Source organism: Podarcis erhardii (assembly GCF_964252035.2).
Source record: "Podarcis erhardii genome assembly, chromosome: 14".
In the NCBI taxonomy this organism is placed as follows: Eukaryota; Metazoa; Chordata; class Lepidosauria; order Squamata; family Lacertidae; genus Podarcis; species Podarcis erhardii.
This window is the reverse complement of record NC_138503.1, coordinates 42179952-42204886: the sequence shown is the minus strand read 5'-3', so window position 1 is coordinate 42204886 and position 24935 is coordinate 42179952. Positions and strand designations below refer to the sequence as shown.

The following is a 24935-nucleotide window of genomic DNA, read 5'->3' as shown; positions in this document are numbered from 1 at the left end:
GTCTTTGTCTTTTTAGAATTGTAAACCGAAGGTCAGGGACTATCTTTGTAAACTTCAAATCTGTTTTTTTTTTTTCCTCCAGCTGAAGAACAGGCTTAAAAACAAAACAAAAACCACCCCTTGGAACAAATGCAATCTAAAGGCTCCCAGATGCTGTTGGACTCCAGCTCCCATCACCACCAGCCAGCATGACTTGCAGCGGTCCTCAACCTGTGGGTCCCCAGATGTTGTTGGACTACAACTCCCATCATCCCTGAGCCCTGGCCTTGCTAGCTAGGGATGATGGGAGTTGTAGTTCAACAACATCTGGGGACCCACAGGTTGAGAAAGGCTGGGTCTTAAGGGATTATTTAGGTCACTGTAGTGCAAGGATACCCAGAGGTTCCCCACCCTCATGGGCTTCGCTTTATCCTCAACAGGTATTTTTCAGATTAATTTTTTTGCTGTTTTCACTTTCCATATTTTATTTGGTACTTGGTGTTTTTTCCCCCTTGCGTATTGTACGGCGCCGCGGGGCAGGGCAGGGTGTGTGTGACAAATTATCAAGGAACAATTACTGCCCTACTAGGGCGGTTCATAAAAAACTTTTTAAAAAAAATGCCTGCTTCAAAGGTCTTATTTTACTACACTAGGGATTATATAGCTATATATGAAATTTCATGCATATCAGTTAATATCTCGACCCTACTCCACGAAAATAGCTGTTTACTTGACTATTTTCTAATGTCGTGAGGGCTGAAATTTCAGTTCAGTGGAGCACTTACTGTTCCCAACCCTAACCTTGTGGAAAGCCATCTAATTAGACTTTAATTTGATTTTGACATGTTTTTAGGAGGTAATTTAATTATTGTGTGATTTTGTATCAGTGTTATGTATCTGATGCTAGCTGCCCTGAGCACGACTTCAGCCGGGGAGGGCGGGTTATAAATAAAAGTTGTTTATTATTATTATTATTATTATTCATTTGTAAGAAAACATGAAATAACATAAAACCATTTTTTTCAGACAAAAAAAAAGGGGGTGACAAGAAATTTTCCGCACCTGGTACTACCTGACCTTCCTACGCCTCCTGCGGGGCAATCCCTGCTTCAGAGCTGGAGATGCGGTTTAGGCACACCTAGAAACGAAGGAAGCGGGAAAAGGCACCGGCTGAGGAGAAATATCCGTTTTCCCACTGAGCATGCAGAGAGCGCTTCTCCTACCCTGACCAACCGCCTCCGTGTGGAAGAGGGGCGGTGGGCGTGGCTTCCCGCAGCCCAGCCCATTCCTGCGGTTGCCGCCATTTTCGAAAATGAACCGTTGCCCGCGGCCGAAGGGGGCGGGGCGGGGCATGAGGAGCAGAGAGAGGGAGAGGAATCCTGGAGGCCTCTCAGGGAAGCGGCGAGTCCGCCGACGCCTCCCGCCCAGCTCCCCTCAGTCAAGCGAGGCTGGGGGCGGGCGGGCGGGAAACGGATGCGTAGCGGCGCTGCTCCCGTAAAGTAGCGCGAGATCCTCGTCACCTTCCTCAGGTGCGCCGACGACGGCCGGCAGCCAGGGCGCGTGCGCGTGCCTCTCGTCAGGTAACTAACGGCCGTTCTGAGAGACAGAGCGCGCGCTGCGGCCGAGGCGCCTGGTGGACTCCGTTTCCGTTGCTCTTGCTTCTCTTTTCCTTTCCTTCTCTTCCTCTCTAGCCCGGGAATACATGAAAGGGAAAGAGCAGGCGGCGGTATTATGTTAACGCGGCCCTCTCTCGGTTTCTCAGCGAGATTCATTGCTTGCCGCAGCAGCCGCCGCCGCCTTCATTCGCTTTGGAGTTTCTCGGTTCCTTCACCACAACCGCCACCGCAGCCTCCGTTTTTATACTGTGGAGGTTGAGGAGGGGAAATCCCCCCCCCTCAGTTTAGCGCGAGGATTGTTCGGAGGCCCCCCCCAACACCCTCGCTTCTTCCCCCCCCCCTCAATAATATGGGGTGGGGGCTCTTCTCTTTAACCCCCCCCCCCCAGGTTACACAAGCAAATCGAGAGAAAAGGCGGGGAGGGAGAAATATCTGGTGGCTTCATTCTCCTTCCCCTCCTTCCTTTCCGCTCCCCTTTTATATGAACAAATAGTTGCAGCCTGCTATTCTAAAACAAAACCCCAAACGAATTATTGCATTGCAGAGGGTTGGACTAGATGACCCTTGGAACCCCTTCTACTCAATGATTCATTTTTTTTGGGGGGGGGAAATCAGGTTTACAACAATTTACACACCATACAATTTGCTGGTTGCTTTTTTAAAAACCAAAGTAGCTTACAACAAACACGTCCATTGAAACAGGCATAAAATACACATAAAGGGAACGAACAAGGATAAATCCGCTTTCAAAAGGCAGATTTAAATCATTCCACCCACTGGAGGCTGCAGATAATTAAGAGCCAAAGGCCTTGTGAAACATATGCACATACAATAAAAGATGAGTTTAAAATTTGAAAGGAACAATTCCAAAAAGGTATTTTCTTAACTGCTTGCCCAACCCATTGTTGGGCCGGCAGACAAGAGTTCAAATCTCCACTCAGCCATGAAGCTCATTGGGTGACCTTGGGCAAATCACTGTCTCTTAGACTGGCTTACCTCACAGGGCTGTTGTGAGAATAAAATGGAGGACAGAAACTATGTATGCCACCTTGAGCTCCTTTGGATGAAAAATGGAACATAAATCAAATGCATAAAAATGCATTAGCTTCCAGCTAGGGCAGGGGTGGGTAGCCTGTGATCCTCCACATTTTGCTAAAATACCTCTATCACTAAGGTAGTTTAGCAAGTTAGGGTTTATTAGGGCTGATGGGAGTTGGTATCCAACAACAGTCTGAAGGACCACAGGTTCCCCCTCTAGGATTAAAATAAAAATAGAAAGTCGCCCCTGCTGCTCCATAAGAAGGCTCCAAAAGCTGCAGCCAGCTAATACTTTTAATGGGGCAAACCAAGATGTCGACAAAATGTCGCAATACCTACCTTGATGGTTTTGTTGTTGCTATCTTCTTATTACATTTATAGTCTGCCTTTCATTCAAGGTAGCATACCAAGACTGGGGAGACCTGGTGTTCAAGTCCCCACCCAGCTGTGAACTTCAATATGTGTGTCCTTGAGCCAGTTCCTCCCTCTCAGCCTAACCTATCTTAAAGGGTGGCTGTGCAGATAAAATGGGAGGAGAGGACCATGTAAGCTGCCCTGCACCACTTGGAGGACAAACTATGAATGTAACCATTTTTTGAAGTGAAATTTCCCCCCTCCTTCCTTTCCCCTCTCTTCACTCCGCCTACTTTTGCTTTCACATCCAGTCTGAAGAAAACTTATGGAGCATTTGAAAGTTTGTTCCTTGTCTTGGGAGGTTCTGATAAAGGTATGGCCTGCCTGAATTTAGGATTAAAACTTCTTAAATGTTTGTTTTCAGTCTGTCGAGTGGTCACCAATACTTTCAGACTTTGGCATTATATTATCTTTTAAAATTATACATAGCTGAATTCTATTTCCTGTGCCGTATTCTATTTCTTCCTGTTTTTAGATAGGTGTTGGAAATATCTTTATTCTGTCAGACATTTTATGGTTGGTTTCTACATTTTCATGCTACCTCTTTGAGTTTCATTGTGATTTTTTTCCCCTTTTATGTTGCTTCCGATATCTGATTGGAACCCTCTGGGCTGGGACTTGTACTCATGTGCCATGTGACTATCAATCAGTGAATAACTAATAGTTTTCCTACTCACACTTACATACTGTGAGCTGCTGGGTATGATGGAATATGAGTTCACATAAGCTAGTACTCAGTTTAAGGTGCCCTGCATGTCTAATAGAAAGGCTGCACAGCTCAGTGGTAGAGCACATGTTTTGCATGCAAAAGGTTACAGGAAGGACTGTAGTTCAGTGGAATAATACCAACTTTGCATGCAGAAGGTCCCAAGTTCATTCCCAGGCATCTCCATGTAGGACTGGAAAAAGACTCCTATCTAAAATCCTGGGGAATGGGTACTAACTAGTCTGAATGCTTAGCTAGATGAACCAATGATCCAACGTGGTGTAAGGCAGCTTCCTATGACTGCCAGTACAACTTTTAAGACCACCAGGAAATGCTCTCAAGTGCACTATATAGACACCAAATCAAAATCTGTAAGGATACACATTAATGGTTTTCTTGGCTACCCCTCAGTGTCTAAGGACCCAACTTTCTTAAAGAATGCCTCCTCCCATTCAAACCTGCATGAGTTTTAAGACCCATAGGGAAAGCTCTGCTGGTGGCTCCCAGGCCTAATGAGATTTATGGAGTAGGGGGTAGGGACCCATGAGTGGGCTTTCTTTTCAGTGGCCTCTTGCCTTTGAAATGACTTCCCTTCTGAGGAAGTTGTCTCACTACAACACCAATGTCATTTCATCAGCAGCTGATGACACCTCTTTGTCTAGCCTTTTGGGATTCAGGTGTATTAGCCATTTGAGTTTCTGTTGCTGCTGGTGGTTTTATTTGTAACTGAATTCTGTGTTTTGTTTTACATTGCTTTTGTTTTATTTTAATTTTTGTTTTTAACAGCATATATTTCTGACATGGGATGTTTGGTAAATGCTGGGTTATAAATATTTTTATACAGTAATATAAATAAATAACCTTCAGTGAGTTTCTATGGAAAATAATGCTTTAGTGTATTTATTCTGAAAAGTGTATTTATTCTGAAAAACCGTATGAGGATTTAATTTGGTTTTTAGTAGCCAGTGATGGATTCAAGCATATGTATTATTACCCGCCTCAAGACTTTGGAATAGGAAGAACTGTGTCCAATAAATACATATGAAAGTTGCTTAAAATGGTGGGCATTTGACCCAGTTCTGTTAAGTAGCACCCGGATTTTAGTAACTTGTGGTAAAATTGTTTCCTTGTGATTGTTGCTGAGGACAATGTAAGTAAGAAATTAAAGCGAGTGATATAAAAATTCAGAGTGAGAACAGGCATGAAGTTTTGGTAGTCATATTTTGTAGTAAAAATAGTTGGATAGCACTTTGCAGGCAGGTAGTTATGTTTTCTTTCTCCAGGAAATTATTAAGTGTATTATATTCAGATACACCCCCTCATATGGGAATGTGGCACAGTTAGTCCTATAAGGATAATCCAGGCTCACAAGGCTTTAATAGAGTTCTGATTAGAACAGTAGCAGCTGTGCCTTGTGTCTCTTTGGCAGATAAATGACCTGTCCACAAAAGAGCAACAAACGGCTCTCTGTGCTTTCACTATTTGTGGTACTTTGCTCCAGAGTGGTCTGGGGGTTTGTAACAGACAGCTGGGAAACAAAAAACAGCATGCTTTATTCAAATGAAAAGATATCCTTCTGCTAGCATTGCAGAAGGGTTGGCATCTTGCTGGGCGTTGGTGGTATATTTTTGTCAATAAAGAATTTGATGACAGGTTGCATAAATGCCAGGAAACATATGGTGATGTCTCCAGTACTATTAGTTATTATTGCCATTGCTGCTGTTAACAGTAGTGGATTAATTCTGCAAGGAAGACTTGAATACAACATATTTTGGGGCTTTGCCCCATTGAACGAATGAATGAAACTTTATTTGCGTCAGCCGTCGGCCATAGCAACAAAAAAAACATTGTGATATACACAGAACAAAATAAAAAGTCGATTATAGTAGACCATTGGTATTGGTCTACTATGATTTTTTTTAATGCCCATCTTTTGCATTGTCTCTCTGGTTTTAGCATGCTTATGTGGCTCTGAAGTAGAGTTATAGATTTAGTGATATTGTGATCCAGGCTAAAATATTAAAGCTCTTGGCAGTACAGCATGGAACAGGATGGTGCCAGCATGGCATTAAGAAATGGAAAATGAAGTGTGCGCATCAGGTTTTGAATGTTGAAACAAGGAAAATTTACCTAGGCAGGCAGGTTTTGAGTGTGCAATTATGGTGCTAAAGACTAAATATTCCATTACTAAGTGAGGCTAGACTGATTTATTTACTGCAAACTTTCTCATATTTATATGCGTTTCTTAGTTATCTCTGAAGAAGATGAACATCAGCTCTCTCTGGTGTACATATAGAAAAATGTGTGTTTATTTAAAAGTGTGACTGTTTATATTGTGGTAACATGCTAATTCCCATCAGAACAAATGTATGTGTTTCACTCTGAGAAACTGTGATTGGTCATGGATTCTAGGGCTTGTACGCAGCATGTTCATCCAGCAAAATGTATTTGTGTGCAATTATATGGTATGTAGATTGTATATTAAGGCATTTGGAAACAAGTGCTTTGCACTTAAGAATTACATACTGTTGGAAGTATCCTTGCTATAAAAATGGAATCCTAGCACATTCCACCTATGAATAATTCTGCAGGGGGTTTTTTGGGAGGGGGCAATACATGTGAGAGAGCTGCTAATTCTTAATACAGTGTAAGCTAATTTGAAAATTGAAGGCGCAAGATGTATTTTTCAACTCCAATTTCAATAGTCCATATACAGTGGTATCTCGGGTTACATACGCTTCAGATTACAGACGCTTCAGTTTACAGACTCCGCTAACCCAGAAATAATACCTCGGGTTAAGAACTTTGCTTCAGAACAGAAATTTCGCGGCAGCGGGAGGCCCCACTAGCTAAAGTGGTACTTCGGGTTAAGAACAGTTTCAGGTTAGGCATGATTGTGTACTCTAACCAGTGCTCAACTGCCTTTGTAACAAAGACCTGGGTTCTAGTTGTTGTCTAGCCTGTTTTATCATCCATAATTACTTGAAGTGCCAAGTTGCTGAACAGACTACATAGCACTGGAGAGAAAACTAGATTGCTAAACTTTCAAGTGCCCATCTTATCTTGCAAGACTAGGACCTTTCACATGAATGCCTGCCCCATCCACTGGGAAATTCCCAAGAACATTAAGCAGTTCATCATATTCCATTGGTCTCTGGGCTGGGATCAGGGAGCAGACCATCTAAATGGGTCCTCCACCCCTGTAGGGGGATGTAGGCACTAGAATTCCAAACTATACCTGGAAATGTTCTAACTATGGCAATGATGTTATAGAATCATAGAATTGTAGAGTTGAAAGGGACCCTAAGGGTCATCTAATCTAACCCACTGCTATGCATGTATCTCAACTGAAGCATCTATGACCAAAATTGAAGGTGGAAAGGGGAGAGAAAGAAAATGGTGATTTTTACACTGTATGGCATGATTTTATTAAATTTACAAATGAAACATCACATGGATGAGAAATGCAACATATATTGCTATATGATATAGATATGCAGGCACTACTCATAAACTCACTCCTATTATTCTGTTTTCCAAGTTGATTTATTGAAGAATTCATTGAACTGGTTTACTATATCACCTCATTATCATGTATAACAAAATAATAGATTTAACAGCTTACGTGAAAGATATTTTGCTTGGTGCTGCCAATCTTTCCCAGAAATCTGCAGCTGTAGGGGAGTATTACCGGTAGATGTCTACTTCTAATACATATGTGTTAATGGTGATTTGGTGAGGTGGCACCCTCTCTGAAATGACTGTGTGGCTAGAGCACACCACAAAGTACTTGGGTCTTTTGGTGGGCTAGTTGATGCTAAACAGATTCCTTGAAGCTAGAAAACTTTAAAACAACTGCTCCTGGCATCTTTGATATGTGTAATGCTGAGGAGGCATGTGCTATAATCAGGGGAGGGCCAAGCCTCTCTTTGGCCCCTCCTCGGGTGTGTATTGGCTTCACCCTCCTGCCAGTTTAATGCACCAAACCTTTTGCCCTATTTGAGTATTGATTAGTCCTTGGGGGTTCACTATAGTGCATCCTGCATATTCAAAGAATGTCATGGTCTCATGCAGCCCCAGACAACTGCTTCTATATGTCAGGGTTAAGAATGAGCATGGATGAGCTGCCAGTTTTGTTTTATCTGTTGAACTGAGGGAGGGAGGCTTTCAGAGAGGCTTCCTTTGACAAGGTTATGGGAACCTTGAGGGAGGGAAGGAAGAGCAAGGGATCACTGTAGCAATAGTGGGGGGGGGGAGTACTGCCACCTTTTCCATTAGGTATGGCATGCATGTGGGTGAGCAACAGGTGGCAGCAATGAGAGGCAGAGGGGAGTGGGGAGCTGCATACCTAAGCACTGTGAAAGCTGACAATCTCTAAGATGGAGATGAAGGCTCTGGACAGTGCTAGGTGGGATGAATAAGCTCGTGTTGCCAGATTTCAAAAGCTCTAGCCCTTGCACAATGTGGGACATTTAAATATTTCCTCTAAGGCCAGCTCTTGTTGAGGTAGGAAAAGGTTTTTAAGTTAAGTTCCAAAGAATAAGGAAAATGCTCCTGACATTCAAATTTTGCTTTGCATATGATGAAAGTGCTAGAGCTGTGCAGATAATTTACATAGGTAAAGGTCCCGTCCCCCCCACATAAGAACGTTGTTTAGCATTTGAATAACTGCGCTTGCCTCCTTGCAATTATTTTTTATTAAAGTATCAATTTTGCTAGCACAGGTTTAATGGAGTTCTTGCTCATAGGTCTCCAGAGCTTATTTTTAAAAAGCAGGGAAGAGCCTGATCCCGCCCCCTCCCTGCCTTCCTTTTGCTAAATAGAAGCATGTTGTGGAAACAGAACATTGCAGGTTGCCTAGGGAAACAACAAAAGCATGTTGGGGGGGATCTTCTGTGCAGTATTGTAGCTTCTCCGTGCTAAAGAGCTAATTAAAGGTGAGAATGAAAGTGCCATGGAAACCTGTAACTATAAATAAAACACTGGGAAAAGGTTTTCAGTATGTACATCCTTGAAGGAAATTAAGTGGTTAAATATTGTGGGCTGGCTGAAGTAGCTTTGTCCAATAAATTCAAAGTCTGCCTCTGAGTGACAATGGAAGCTTTAAGAGGCTGGATTAGATTCGTCTGATCCTTCAGGCTTTGTTGACGCTGGGAAGCCATTTTGGGATTCTGCAGTGTGGAACAGAAAGAATGTGCTGTCAACTCTCAAACTTCTTTTGAGTTATTGGGCAGGAGATCGCCCCGTCCTGGAACACAATGCTGAATTAAAGTATTCTTCCTTCCTTCTCTGTGGGATAAATGATGCTGCATTTTGAAAAGATCCAGGTTTGAAGGTGTACCTCTGCTGCTGTTTTCTGATCAGTTGTGTAGGTCTGATAGATCTGGAGCGTAACTTGGCAACTTGAGTTTGTTTTTAGCTGTGCCAAAGCATCGAGTTGCTTGCTTGTTCTGCTTTAGTGAGCCTTGTTTTGCAATTTGTTTCTTAGTAATTTGGGATCTGACTGAGTTATTGTACAGAACAAGTTGAGTTGGATTTTTCAATCATTCCTGGTTTTCAGGGTTACTAGCTTGTAAAGTGAAAACACTCAACTCATGTTGTCTGAAGCATGTAGAAAATGCTCAGTATTTTTATAAATTCTATGTCCTGTTAACTGCAATTTAGCTATGTATGTTCCTCTTAAGTTCAGAATAAGTCTTTTTAAAAATATTTACAGTGTTGTAATATGTGCTCTCCTTTGACAGCCACAGTCTAAGTAATAATACAGTCAAAGCTTGCACCAAGTGCAATATATTATAGATGATCAGATTTGTATGTCAGAATACCTGGGGGTTTTTAAACATGTGATTGATACATATTTCTGAAACACTGTCTTTTGTCCTAAATCGTGTACTATATTTACTTTTGCTTGAAGCTCTTTGCTTTTCAGCCTGTTCTTTTTAAATTTTAATGTGGGGAGGTACGTAAAAGAGGCTGCAAAATGTTAGATATTCCCTGTAAGATAATTCAGATTTTTGGGAATGAGTTTTCAGTGACTAAAATGAAATACTATAGTTAGATTAGCTTGTAAACTGCTGAAGCAGCAGCAGCAAAGTTCTTAAAATCTGAAGGTGCAAGCTATTTGTTATTGGCTGCATTAACCATAATTTAATGTACTGCACTGAAAAGAGAGTTCATAGCTCAGTTAGTTTTGAGGAGGCATTTGGAATATACATAGTTAGCATATTATAGCTCGTAAGTAACCATATTGTTTTTAAAATGCTTAAGAATAGCAGGTCTTGATTTTTAAACCAGCACTATTGATGTTTTGTTTATTGTTTGATCAGTAATACTATCCTTTTAATTCTAAAATGAAGGCCCATTTTATAGACAGTTATTGCCTGATGTATTATTGCTGCTAGTGTATTCTTATAAGAGATATGTTCCAGTAGTTCTAAAAGATGCCTGTATTCTGTGAACATCTAATACCCTACTCCTTCAATCCCTTTTCCTTATCAAAAGTGAAACTAGAGTGGAATGTATTCATATTTTTTATCACAACTTGTGAATTGAGCAGCAAAAGGAAACTGATGTCCATGGTTCTGAATTTGTTAAAAAGAATAGCAGCTTTGAAATGTAGCACATGAGTTGCATCAACAACTTACTTAAACAGAATATCAGGTACCACTTTTTGTACTTCTGATTACTACCATCCCACCATCCAGACCTGTTAAGAAAAATAAGTGGAGATCCCCGCCCCTCCCAAAAGTCTTATTTTTGAACCTTATTCAAAAACAAAAGTGAAAGTTTGAAGCCTTTTGCAATTTGCATAGTTTTCTCCTGAGCCATGGACTTCTGTCAATAAGATTGCTGAGTACAGAGAGACACATTGGAATCATTGTGAGGAGCAGAAAATCCCCCTCCCTTTTAAAACGTGGCTATTTTTACTTGAGTGATGAAGCTATTGCACTATAGCCATGTTCTCACCCATTTCATCACAACAACCCTGTGAGGTAGGTTAAGCTAAGAGATAGTGACTGGCCCAAGGTCACCACCCAGTAAACTTCATGGCTGAGTGGGGATTCGAACCATGGTCTCCCAGGTCAGAGGCCAGCACTCTAACCATTATGCCACACTAGCTTTCATTGTTTTGTCTCCTCTCTATGCATTGAGTAAATGTGGTACTGGAGGTACGAACAGGACTACTGTCTCCTATGCAATAATTTAGGAGTTGGCCACAATTTTTTGAGATGTTTCTTGGATCATTTGAATTTATAATATTCTCTGTGCACTCTGTGGCCAGATAATTAGTGGTCACAGGACAGCAGAGCAGGCTGGGCTGGCTTAAGCCCTTCTCTGGTCCAAGGCAGGGACAGCACTTTGATATCCCTTCTGTGTAGGAGGTTCCTGTGCTTATTCAGTTTTTCTGCAGAGATGCGGGTTTGGAGGCCACCTTGCTCATTTCTTCAGACATTTCAGCCTATCTTCCCTCTGACAGAAAGAGAAGGAAGAGTGCACCAGCTCACACATCACTCTTAAGGCTTCTATAACTTCATAGCCTCGTAACCCACACAGGTTTGATGACAGGCTCAGGAAAGGGAGGACAAGATGCTGCGGCTTCCAAACCTATCACAAAACGTTTTATCCTCTTCCATAGAAGTGATGGATAGGTGCACTGTCCTCTCAGTGGATGGCTTCGTGGCTGCATTAATACCCATGCCAGCGATTCCCCCCAAAAAGCAGAATTCAAGATGAATCCTTGATAAGAAGAATCGTGCTGGCCTATGATAGATTTGATCCGGATGCTTCTTTCGTAGAATTGTAGAGTTGGAAGGGATCCCAAGGGTCATCTAGTCCAACCCCTGCAATACAAGAATCTCTACTAAAGCAACCAGGACAGATGGCCATCCAACCTCTGCTTTAAAACCTCAAAGGAAGGAGAGTCCACAACCTCCTGAGGGAGACCATTCCACTTCCATCAAAGCCACCACTGCCAATTATTTTGGTGTGAGCTCCCATTCTTGTACCAGGCTCTACACTTAGAAGTTATTTTGAGTGGATCAGCTATTTTGGGCTGGGCAGCTGAAATTTATGGTGGACTCATCTATGAATTTCTTTTGGTTTCAGCAAGGACAGTATCATCTAGAACTCATTAAATAACTTTTAATCTGGGCTTCTTAACTGTCAATATATTCTTTGTGTCCAAAGGAACCCCAAAATGGCACACTGCTTCTCCAAATTCCAATAATGGGGATATTAAGTGGTAGATTCACTTTTTCTACAGTGGCTACTAGGCCTCCTATATACCTTTCTGTCTCTCTACTTTTAGGGAAAGTCCTATGCAAGACACAGTCATTCCACATGGAAATCTGAAATATTCTACATGGCTGACCAAGATTCCCAGACTTAATGGAATATGAGATTCTGGGCCCTTGACCCTTCCTCATCTCACTGTCTTCTCTCTCAGAGCCCAATCTACCATCCCTTTGATATCAGTCATACTTTTATGCTTCAAAACTGAACAGCAATGCTGTCAAGACTGGGATTGTGAGGAAAACAATTAACACCATTCTGACCTCCTGCAGATTCTCTGCTTCTCAGACTTATGAAATAACATGGAAAGCCATCCACAGATCCCAAGAGAGAAACACTCCATTCCATTTCTGCCTCTGGTCAGGACTTCTTAGCCTTCTCCAACAGGCTGACCAAGAGCTCAGCAATCATTACTCTTAAGAGACAGATGGCAATGCTTGATAACATTCTTGGGTAGCTTCTTAACAAAATGTATATACTATTAAAAATTAAAATTTAAATAATAAAAACAGTTTAAAAATAATTACAGTTAACAGTATAAGAGATTAAAACAGTCAACATCTACATTTCATTCTTATCCCATCATCTCACATAAAAAAATAAAATTAAGGAGTAAGTTCATTATCTACTCTCGCTCTGTTCACAGGTGCCACACTTGCAACCATTCCTTAGTCCTGAAAGCTCTTACTGGCCCTCCTTCTGAACCTATTTGAGTGCTTACCTGGAAAATTGGGTTTTGAATTATGTTTATTTCCCCCATGAATTGGGGGCCACAAGAGCATTGTTGGTCATAGAAAATGAGTGTATTTATTTTCAAGAAGACAGGGTTGTGCTCCACACCAACTCATCCTTCATAGCTAACATTTATTTGACTTTCCATATGAATTTGTTGGGCTTTCCATGTAAAAAACAAACAAACAGTTGTCCCACTAAATTTTGCCCCAATCTACTTCTCCCAAAGAGAAAGTTTAGCAATAACCAAGTTCTTTGTGTTTACATATTTGTAGATTTTCAAATTTCCTTTCTCTTGTTTATGAGTCTGAGGGTCATTGTGCTCCTCCAAAGATCAGTGCCTGCTTTTTCTAGAAACCTGACCTTTCCACAGAAATATTAATGCTACACTAGATTGCATTTTCAGGGTATGCACTTGCGTTTTTTGCAACAGAAGGCTGAAGACAATACTAGCTATAAGTGGGAGATTCCAATAACCTTGCCGTTAGTTCTTGCTGTGATTGTAGCTATACAGAATAGTCTGAAGAAGGAGCAAAATATATTTAGTTTTAGTTCTTGGAAAGTTGCCAGATGCCTTGTGTGGGAAAGGAATCTTAATGATTAAACAGCTCATCTCTAACTTGAGTAAAGGGGGATGTATGCAAATAATAGCTATGTGTCCAGTTCCTGTAGAACACAAGTCACAGCTCACTACGTAGCTTGTGTTTGTGCCTGTTAAAGATCATTCCCTGGCAATCTAAGGTTTCATATGTGGGGTTTCAGGAGGGTGACGACAGCTGTTGAGCAGCCAGGTCAAAATTAGATTTGTTGATGCAATGCTGCTTGGTAAGTAACAGTGTCTCTTAGTCTGTGTTTGGGCCCAGAGGGAACTGTAGACAGCCGGGTTTCTCAATTGTTTCCAGTATCTCTAGCTGTTGGGTACACTGCTTTGCAGTTTTATACGAGTAATTACACTGGTCCAGTTCAGACAGTGCATTGCCCAGTTGCCAAGCCAGTCAGGCAATTGGGAGCATCCCATTCTCTTACACACACCTCCCTTATTATTCCTTCTTCTTTTCCCTGAAACTGTTGTTTCACATTGCATCTGAACCAGCATTGCAATAGGTACCTCTAACCTTAGACTCCCCTCAAACCTATGGCTGAAACCAGAATTATAACCTGATTTCAACTTCTGGTTATCTTGCAAATTAAACTTGATAGTAACTGTGCCAATTTGGTGATTATTAGACATTATTTATTTATTTATGAATAGTTTCCTATGAGCCATCTCAAAACGATTTCACATTACAGAAAAAACATTTATAAAACAATTGGATGTATATATAGAGCACACATAGTTTTAGAAATTGCATGTATAAATGCAGTACACTTATGGACTGGGATAAAACTCTTTTCTGAGACTGTGTACACATTCCCATTTACTCCGGCTCCAGTGCCCTCCCGCTGCTGATATTTGAAACTGTGTACATACGATGTTAGCTGCAATTCGTATGCATCTTGTAGTTTCCTGGGAGATACTGCATTATCTCTCAAACCAGCTTCCATCTGATTTGTAAATGTAAGTTGTAGTTAAGCAGAGATGTGTAGATCTGAGATCTCTGTTGTGCATGTGCAGATGACAACTTCATTGAATAGGAGTTTTGCTGGGCTGTGGGTGCCAGTAAATAAACCAGGTAATGCGCATAGGGTGAAGACATCACTGTGCCAAATTGCACAAATGTTGTTAAAATTAGCTGCAAGGTCATTAACTTTCTGTACTTTGTCATTGACCTTTTATAAACAAGTTCCCCAACCTACGTACTCTGTGTTCTCTGTTGGTCAGGTGTTTGGGGTGTTTCTGAGCATCAACATCCTCTTCTGGGTTTTGAAGCAAATTACAGCTAATTAATTTTTGTCGTCAAGGCATTGCAATCCAGACACATTCACGTGCGCTGCCTGTGTTCTGAATGTGCTTGTCTGGTAGAACCGCCTTACCATTCCAGCTCCACACTACTGAGCTGTGGTTGTGTGAATGCAAATTCTGGACTGAGGCCTTTTACCTTACTGTATGTGTTTGGCCATAGCCTGTTCTGTCACCGTCGGAACAGCAAGCACAGAGCACTTCATTTCATCTATGAGGTGCTCATTTCACAAATGGAGTGAACATTTCCTAATAAACCTCTTTGTCTTCAAGGCCAAATTATAGCTGCTATTATTATTATTATTATTATTATTAATAATAATAATAATAATAATAATACCCCACCCATCTGGCTGGATTTCCCCAGCCACTCTATGTGAAATAATATTCTTTTAAAAAAATATTGGCAACTCCCTCTTTGCACGGGGGTTGTGTTTTGGGTCATTGCACTTGTGTGAAACACCTTGCCCCACCCCCCAATTTAGTGATGTTTCAGTGACATCCTTATGACGTTTTCACATTGCTTCCAGATTTGGCACTGTGCACGTATGTGTGACCATGCACATAACGGTAGTTGCCTGTTTTAGCACATTGGTACAGGACAGATCAAAACTGTTCTGAGAACCTGGCCCTGCATGAGTAACTTGCCTTACTATTATATTAAAAGCAAGCACTGGATTTCATCCAGTTTTAATAACCAGAATATTGTGTCATCTAGTGTCCTCCTTTTGTCCAAAGCAGCATTTTGTCAGTCTTAGTCACTATGAGTTTTAGCTGAATACTTCATACTCAATGTTGACCTTTTTAAATGAATGGGACTATATTAGTCATGCTCATGCATTTCTGAGGGTTTGTTCTTGGTAGGACTAGCATTGGATACAACCCTTTGAGGGCAGCACATCACTTCTTCTTAAGGCTCACCATGGGAGAGGTGGGTTGGCTTTGGTTCTTGCATGTTCGTCCTCTCCCTCCTCCTAGTCCTGTACTGATGATGATTGCTGACACTTAGCATGATGTAAGCAGTCAGAATAGAATCCCTGGTTTGTGTCTAGCATGCACATAAGAGCACAGATGAACAGTGTTTGTGCGCCTGATGTGATCTTAAAACAGGGTGAATTAGTTTATATCAGCCTTGAAGGCACCCTTTTGCCCAGTAAGTCTAAAAATGCCAGCCTTTACAGCTAATATTGCTCAATGTTTTGTGTTGTGTTCTTATGAAAGAACATTTATTCATGCTTCTGTTACTTGAACTGCTCCGTAAATCTAGGCATTTTGCAACCTTAAATTGTGGTTTTGTTTAAAATTTTAGTGTTTCCTTCATTTCAGTCTAGTAGCCCTTCAGCTAATATCCATTCAGTTTTTATACTCATCGTAAAAGACTGAAAACTCAAAAATCCTGCTTTCAGGCTGCAGCAGAATTAGAGAAGGGAAGCAGGGCTGTTCCATCAGCTCTGCAGGGAGACCTGTTGCTTTTGGCTCTTCATCATCATCATCACCTGTCACTTAGCAAGGGTTATTATAATAATTTTAATAATGATTTATTATTTATATCCTGCCCATCTTGCTGGGTTTCCCCATTTCATCATTCCATCATTCCTCATTCCATTATTCCATCAGGCCACCTGAACTGTTTCCACCCCAGCTGGTCTCTATAAGAATTGTAACTTTAAGAAATTGTCCCTGAGTTAGCTTCCCCCCTCCTCCCTACCCATTTCTTTTTCCTTTAGTCTTTTACACTATAAGCCTGAAGGCAAGGCTGGAGTTTTTCTTTCTTTTTTTAGTTGATCTGGAAACTACTCTGAAACATTTTCTGCTGAAGCGTGGGATAAGAATGCTTTGAATAAGACTGGAATCCAAAGAGCTACTGCAGGCCCATCCAAGACCTTCAGTGTGCTGTGTGGGATTTTTTTCTGCACTCCAAACCATACAAAAATACTTTACAAATGCTTAGTTTTAAAAGTAGCTTGCATTCAGGACTGCTTCTGGAAAAACACATACCCAAAGGCCCTTTGGATGAGCAAAACTAGCTGTGTGGCTCTTTAGATCACAGTCTAAACATTTCAAAGTGACTCCCTTAAAATGCCTGAGCTAAAACAAGTTCCAGGAATACAGATCTAGCACTAGATTTGTGATTGCATTTTGGATCACCCTTTAGGGTGTGTACATAAGCGCCTTTGCTGTCTTCGAGGTGATTACCGTAGTTGAATCAATCCCAGCTAAACAGGGCTGTCTCTTTCAAAGCACAAGCCGAGCCAGACTCCCTCTTTCCATTCCAGTGGCACAAATGAAATGTTAAAAGAAAAATGTGGTGTTATATGAAACACATCACTTTTTGTTTACTTAACTGTTTTGATTGGTGCAGTTCTCAATACCTAGAAAACCTTTTGTTTAGTATCAGTGGAAAAAAATACTATTGTGGGTGTTGTAAACTCTTGGTTTTTTTCAGCAAAGTGCAGTTTAATAGTATCTGTCAAGTATACTATAAGCAGCACTGTAGGTATGGACAGGGTTTAGCTTTTTGTTAACACCATTTAAGAGAACTTTGTAAACAGAACAGAGCATGCCTAAGACTTTTGAAGAAGCTGTCCAGAAGAGGAAGTGCTTAGGGTTCATGTGACTTTTGATAAGGGATATCTAACATTAGCAGCCACATTAAAAATGCACACTACTTCTGATACCAGTGGCTTTTTTCCTCCTCTGCCAAAGCATTATTTGCAGTATTCTAAAGTACCGGCTGAACCAAGCAAGAGCTCTTTTTTCTGTCTTTTAAACTGTTATATAGCACTGTGTTTTCAACTTTTTGCAGTATGATTTGAAACAGTGACCATGGATTTTTCACGTCTTCACACGTATACCCCTCCCCAATGTGTGCCAGAGAACACTGGCTATACTTATGCACTCAGGTGAGAATCTTTTTCCTTATGGAGAAGCTGCCTTCTATAGAACCTGGTTTCTTTGTATGTTGTGGTTTCGTGGCAAGATTTAAATCAAGGAAAGAAACCTGGCATTTGATCATAACTCTCACTGACTTTCCTGTTTATAGATACATGTAGCAGTTTGGTTTTAGGTTTTTACAGTAGATTCTAATCCAGCACCACTGGTGACTAAGACAGTGACTCAGGATTTGGAAGTAGCTGTAAATAAAGTATTTGGGAACCACACCCAAATACCATTGTTTTAGCTTGCAAATGCAGGGGGGCGGGTATTACATAGCAGGGTGTGTGTGTAGATAACTTAATATAGTTCTATCCTGCAATGATATCCTTGTCAGTTTTGCAGAGTAAGTACAAAGGTATAAATTTACTATTACTCGTAATTGTGCTTTTATTGCTAAGTTTTGCAAAAAACTTTTAATATTACATGTTACTGATCCTGCAGCATTAATATGGGCAGGAGTAACTGTTAGGAAGATAGTATTGTCAGAGATTTCTCAGGTTGCCTAGACCTAGATGAAGAAGGAAAATAGTAGATCAAGCTTGAGTATTACTGAATAATGGTTATGCCCCAAGTAAGTCACCATGAAAAATATGTGGAGTTTATAAACTGGTGTATTCTGTAGCTCTTTTTCTCATACTAGCCTTGTAAATAGCTACTTGTTTGGTTGCTGGTGGTCAGTTACCTCCAGGCTACTAGGTAAGAAGTTTGCTTTATCTGGAAAGGGGTTGTATCCTTCCCCTTTTCCAACCTCTACTGTGCCACCAACATAGCATGTGTGAGAAGTAGATGGGGCTGGCTACTTTTGTGGATTTATTTCCATCTCTGAAATTTACAACTGACAATTGTTTTTCTTGCACTGTTAATGTTTGAGCAATTTTCTTGTTTGTAGGACACCATTTATGCTGTTACTAGCTAGAGTAATAAGACCTGAAAGACAATCTGCATTTGTGAGCAGCCCTCACAAATATGCTATTAAACAAATAGGTGTGTTTGCCAAGTGAAAACAAATTGGGGCTAGTGGCAGCTGTCTGTAGCGCCTGGTACTTCATTTGAATAGTGTGCCTGTAGTCCATCACTTGCAGAAGTAGAATAAAAACAGCCGTAGATTAACAAGTGCCAATAGTAGCTTGTGGGGAGTGTTTAAATAGACTATTGCCATCACTCCCTTAAAAAGCAAAATTGTGAGCTGCCAGGTACTAAATGAAGTTACAACAGGAACAAGCAATCTTTTTCAGCCCAAGAGCCACATTCCATTTTGGGCAACCTTCTGAGGGCCACATGCCTGTGAGGCCAGAGGCAAAAGTGGGAGGAAGAATGGATATAAATGTTATTGGCTCAAGAAAAATAGATATAAAAGGAAGAGAATTCTGGAATGCCAAGATTCAAATTTGGGGCAAGTACTCTTTGGTGAGAGAAAACCAGCGGATATAAATTCATAAAATATGAGGCAAATAAAGTGTGAAAATGTAGGATGTAAAACCTTAAAAATATGTTATTCTGGGTGAGTTCCAAAACTATCCCATTTAAAAGTTCCTTCTGAAGTTTCCCAGCATAGAACACACATTTGGTAACTTAAATTGGTTTACTTACAAACTCACCAAAGGTCTCAGGAACCTGCCCTGAGATTTATGGGTAATAATAAATAATGTGTTCTTCCATACGTCAGTTAGAAAAGTTGCAGAGGCAGTAAAAAGTAGCTTAGTTACAAAGCGGTAAAACTACTAAACTATAAGTATAGGAACACAAGAGGTTGGTGAGAGTAGTGCAGCCGAGCTGGAGGAACCATCCTTCAGACCTCCTCACATGCTGAGTCCTCAAGTAGACTGGGAAGCAGGGAACAAAGGCTTGTTTACCTATTTCCACCCAAGGTAAGGGGAAGTGACATAGCTAAGCTTGGCAGGACAGCTTACTCTATGGTATTAAACCCTTCATGCATTAATTACACTAAAGCATGCTGGTTATATGAGGCTGGTTATCCTGAAAATTTTACATGCATCCATCTCTGTCCTTTATTCAGACAAGCAAGAGGTATGATTAGAGTTCAAGGATGCATTCAAAGAACACTCAGGCTTGGAAGTAGGGCCTGTGCAGGGTGCAACCTGGGGAGAGTTTCAAGGGCTGCTTTCAGCCCCTGGGCTTGAACTTCCCCATCTGTCAGTTATCGTAGAACATGCTTTTAATGCATCTTAAGCACCCCTGGTCCAGCTTATCTGAGGCCCAATACGATTTGGGCTGCTGTGCATGGCCTAGTTCTCTCTCAGACAGCAAACCTGTGTCTGGGCTGTCCCACTTCAGACAGTGGGTGGGGGTAGGGATTCGACACACATGATTGAATGTGGCACTCCACACTCAATCCCTGCAGACCCCTGATTATTTGTAGACAAGCTGGAGATAATTCTCCTTTGTGGTGGTTAATCTTAAAATGATTAGCAAATAATTTAGACTCTGCCCATGTGCTGGAATGTTCCCTTCCATGCCAGTGGAAGGGAATACTATATGCAGTTTTTTTCTATGTGTGAAACTGCAGAATTAATGGAGAAATATGTTTATATATGCAATTAAAAGTCTAGAGTATAAATCTTGTATCCTGGGAAGCTGCTTTAAACCAAGCTAGGTGAACCAATGGTCTGACTCAGTAATATACATTGATTGGCAGCAGCTCTCTAGGCTTTCAGACAAGGATCTTTCTCAGCCCTACCTGGACATACTTATTAGGATTGAAACATTTTGTTTGCAAAGCACATGTTTTGCCGCTGAGCTACCCCATTCTTCCCCATAAATGATTGAACCCAATCTTCTGTTATGATTGCAGTCTCCTGGCATTCCTGCTTTTAAAACTGAAGCTGTGCACGTTTTTGTCTCTGAGTTTTATTGGTGTAACTCAGAAGATAAGCCATTTTTGGCTTGCAACAGTTTCAGTTTAATAACTTTTAGCAGTGAGATTCTCAAGCCAGAATTCTGTTTTTTTCCTCCCTCTAACACTAACCACACAACGCTCAAGGCTGCTTTCTCTTCAGCATTAGTTCCACTTCACTGACATTTGGTTTAATGTGGCATTACATTTTTTTCTCCATGAAAAGGGAGTCTCTTCAGACCATTGTTTTGCTTTAAAAAATGTAATCCTAAATTAGGTAAGGTAAAGGTACCCCTGCCCGTACGGGCCAGTCTTGACAGACTCTAGGGTTGTGCGCTCATCTCACTCTATAGGCCGGGAGCCAGCGCTGTCCGCAGACACTTCCGGGTCACGTGGCCAGCGTGACAAGCTGCATCTGGCGAGCCAGCGCAGCACACGGAATGCCATTTACCTTCCCGCTGTAAGCAGTCCCTAATCCTAAATTAGTTTCCCCTAAAATAACTTATATTTTCATGGGTGCATTTAACAACTTTGTTTTTGCTACAACAGACTAACATGGCTCCCTGGGTATAAGGACAGACCACTTGTTACTGCAGGCACTGTGCTGGCCCTTGAAAAATGTATCACCATTTTTAAATTATTATTATTTTTAGTTCACCACATTGCTTGATTGTAATAATAAAACCTCTAGGTTGTTTACAAAAAAAGCATTAGAATTAACAAATTAAAACAGGTATTTAAAAACAATCATAATATAATAAACAAAAAGCGGGTGCTGAGTACCGCAAAAATGCCTGTCTGATGTCAATAGATGGTGCTGCCACACTAAAAGATCACATTCTTAACAAGTGTGGAACAAGTATTGTATGGCACCTGTAACAGTGCCAGTTCTGTAGATTGGAGTGAATGGATACTTATGGGGTAAGGCAATCCACAATTAAACTGGTCCCATGCTGTTACGGACTTGATATACAAACAGTAATACCTTGAAATCCGTCATTTGACAAATTGGGTTCCCATGCGGATATCTCAGCAGATGCGTTATATGCTGACGAGGTCTCACTCCTGTCAGCAACTGTGCTGCAGCATTCTGCACTACCGTAATTGCAGTTTCCAGAGCAAGTACAGTAGAGTGCATTTCAGTCATGGGGAGAGTCACCATGTCAGTCACCCCCACTCTTTCATAGTGATGACTTCAATGTATCCTGCCACTTGATAGTAGTAGTAGTAGTGCTGGGCAGGGAAACACATGGGATGATGTTTTACGTGCAAAAGTGAAGCTGTGGGTTGCAGGAAGAAAGTAGCATAGGGAGGACCAATAGGTGTTCCTTTGTGGAGAGCACCTGCCTCTTCTACTCCAAAGTTTGTGTCACAGTCCTGCTTGTAAACTTAGTTTCTGGCCATGTTTGCCAAGCTACTACGCCTTTTAGACTTCAAGATAGGACATATTTGAAAGCAAGTGAAACTACCCAAACTGAGCCCTCAGACAAATTCAAACTTTAACAGTGATGATAAAAACACAAAACCTTTTTGGAACCAGAGGGCCACATTTTCTTCTCGGCAGCATTCCAGGGAGTGCATACCAGTGGTGGGCAGCGCCAGAAACAAAAGTGGCAGAACAGGAGATGTAACCTTTTCCTTTGTGTAAGAGGTTAAAGTCCACCCACGCAAAAACTAGAGGTTTATATAAACATACATACCTCTGTTCTCCCAGGCAAGCAAGAAGCATCATCACAGTTTCAAGGACACATTCCAGCAAAGCAAAAGCACTCAATGAAGTTATGGTCTGTGGGAGAAGTTACAACCCTGGGGAGAGTGACGAGGGCCAAATAGAGAGGCCTGAGATTTCCTACCTTTACTCTAGGCTTCAAAACTAACTTTCCTGAAGCACTGGAATATTTATTCATTCATTTAAAATATTTAAAACCTTTTGAGGCTACTCTGAGAAATTAGTTAAAGTGATAAAAAGATACATGCCCACTCCATAGCAATAAGTAAATAATTGGACATTATTTTGTTTAATGTCCAATCCTGTAGAACAGCAGATGATTAAAATGGATTATTTTATTGCAACAGCTCACATCCTGAATGTCTTCATAAGCAAGTGGGCCTCACATTTCCCCCTTGAGATTAAGAAAGAGGTAGATTTCAAAGCCTTGAAAAGGATGGTGTTCCTTTCCAATGTTCTGATCTCTCTACATGATGGGAAGTAGCGTTGAACCCAATGATCTTCAATAAAATGGTGGGTTTGCACAAGGAGAAACGGGGACTCTCTCAGATGAGCAAGACCCAAAGAGATTCAAAGATTTAAGTGTCTTGATTTTTACTTGGAAGCATTAACAGCAATCAGTATGGATTGCTCAGCAGCAGTTAATTATACTCCTGTCTCCTCATCTCCGTTGAGAAGCTGCCTGCTGCCTTCAACATATATACCAAAATCTTTTTCTTTCTTTCCTTTATAGTTCAAGCTACTCATCAACTGCTCTAGATTTTGAGACGGAACACAAACTGGACCCTGTGTTTGACTCCCCAAGAATGTCAAGGCGCAGCTTACGTTTGTCTGCTGTAACATATAACACACCTGAGGATACACACAATGAAGGCATCTTTGGTGGTGGCACCGGCTCCTATGGCGGGAAAAAGGCATTTGCAGACCAGTCAACTAAGTAAGCATTTCTTTTAATAGGTACTTCATGTAAGTTACCTTCTTACTGCTTCCATTCTATTAAATTTTAAGGGGTTCAACTGCATGCTGTGATTTTTGTTTTGTATTTCTATATTGCATTGGGAATCATGATAGTTACTAGTTTTTCTTTAAAAAGTGTGCATGAAACTTTGACTCTCCCTTGGGTTTTCAGTGGGCAAAAAGAGGAGTACTGCTCCTCCCAAAGTTAGGCATCTTCTCCTGGAGAACTGAAGGTGATGCTTCAGTTTTGCAAGTACCTCTGTTGTACTGTAGAATTTCTTTAAAAGAATATTTGTTTAAAAATGGTACTAGTTACTATTGTAGCCTCCAGTTGAGTTAGGTTTTCTTTCCCTAACCCTTTAGCACATGCTTTTGTGACTTATGAGTCCAAGAAAAGTAGCAGCAGCAAATGGAGAGTGTGGTTTGTACGAGAAACTCAAAGTACTGGTTAGTTGAGGATGGAGCTTCTATACTTTTAATAGTTGCATAATCTTAAGAGTGGGGCAGCTTTTCTCATATCTTTAACAAGCTGCTCTTGCCAAACTTCCCCCCTCTGTGCAAGATCCTCCTTTGTACCTGATCATTCTGTGAAGCATTAATGTAAGCTCAGTGTTCTGCGTCCCCAGCTAAAATAAAAGAGGCAAGTAGATCTTCAAGACAGCTATATATGTAGTCCACATGGCTGCATTATTTTCAGACCTGTCAACCACAGGAGATGCTTCTCTGGTGATCAGTGACTGGTTACATTTCTGGACTGTTCAAATGGATTGATTAACTCTGTAACTGGAAATTCTAGTAATAATTTTGTCTTGTTTTGCATTGTACACTCAGTGTGGTTAACATTGCATTTTTGGGGGGTGGGTGGAGTTTATTAGATACTAGATGGAAGGAGGTAATATTCACAAGAAAAACATTTTAGGATTATGGATTATCTTGGCTTCTTGTGAGAACTCAAAAGCTGCCAAATGGCATGTAATACAGTTCCTTCTGACCTCAATGGGACTTAAGTAAGAACCAGTTCACATGTACACATTGCCTGCACACCCACCCTGTCCCCTGTAGAAAATGTATGAACTGTTCATTGGATTAATCCCAAAGAAATGGTTTGTGAGTAGCACTCTATAAACCCTGTTACTGAATCTTTATTTTAAAGTAGTCCCTTCTGAGTTGCTTCCAAGTAGGACAACATAAGTCACATATTACTCAGTGGGGCTTCCTACAAGAAACCCCACTATTAATCTGCATTCCAAAGGATGCTTATTTAATCACCAAAGTTCGTGGACTTTGTTTCTTGGTAATACCATTACAGTAAGAGAGGATTCAGAATGTATATGTGCATATTGTTTTGTTTACGATGTGACCATTTCTAGTGCTAAAAATAAAATAAAATTGGCATAGTCAGTCAAAAAATTAAAGTACAATTGATTTAAAATGGGAGAAATGCAGACTTTTACTTACTTCATGCATTAAAAATGGGACTTTAAAGGGTTACCTTTGCCTAGATTATACTCCTTTATTTAGAAGCTACAGCTATTTAATTTTAATTGGACTTGTTTCCAAGTTTAGGATCAGTGGTTTAAAAAAGGACTTCTGCATATTTTTTGGCGTAGTCTATAGAACAGGACTGGCTTAAATAGAGATCCACAAATTTGGAACAGCTTTGGTATGCAACCATTATTTATAGTTGTGACCCTTCTCTCTTCCCATGAGTCCTTTGGAAAAAAGAATGTGATGTTACACCAGGTACCAGAGTTGTCCAGAAGCAGAAGCAGTGTTTGTCA

General features: G+C 40.9%; 1 protein-coding gene across 14 annotated transcripts in view; it reads left to right on the top strand.

The window, feature by feature from the left end:
- The first annotated feature begins 1362 nt into the window (after positions 1-1362).
- The window catches only part of SUN1 (Sad1 and UNC84 domain containing 1), a 53440-nt gene continuing 29867 nt past the window's right edge, over positions 1363-24935 (top strand). For 5 of the 14 annotated variants that reach the window (XM_081839654.1, XM_081839662.1, XM_081839661.1 and 2 more), the window contains exons 1-3: positions 8899-9088; positions 17484-17580; positions 22931-23134. In XM_081839654.1, coding sequence (XP_081695780.1) covers positions 17504-17580; positions 22931-23134 — 281 coding nt within the window. In that variant the 5' untranslated portion in view covers positions 8899-9088; positions 17484-17503. Of the gene's footprint in view, positions 1560-3305; positions 3361-8898; positions 9122-17483; positions 17581-22930; positions 23164-24935 lie in introns of those variants that run through there. The other 9 variants (XM_081839656.1, XM_081839653.1, XM_081839657.1 and 6 more) reach the window with 8 other exon arrangements.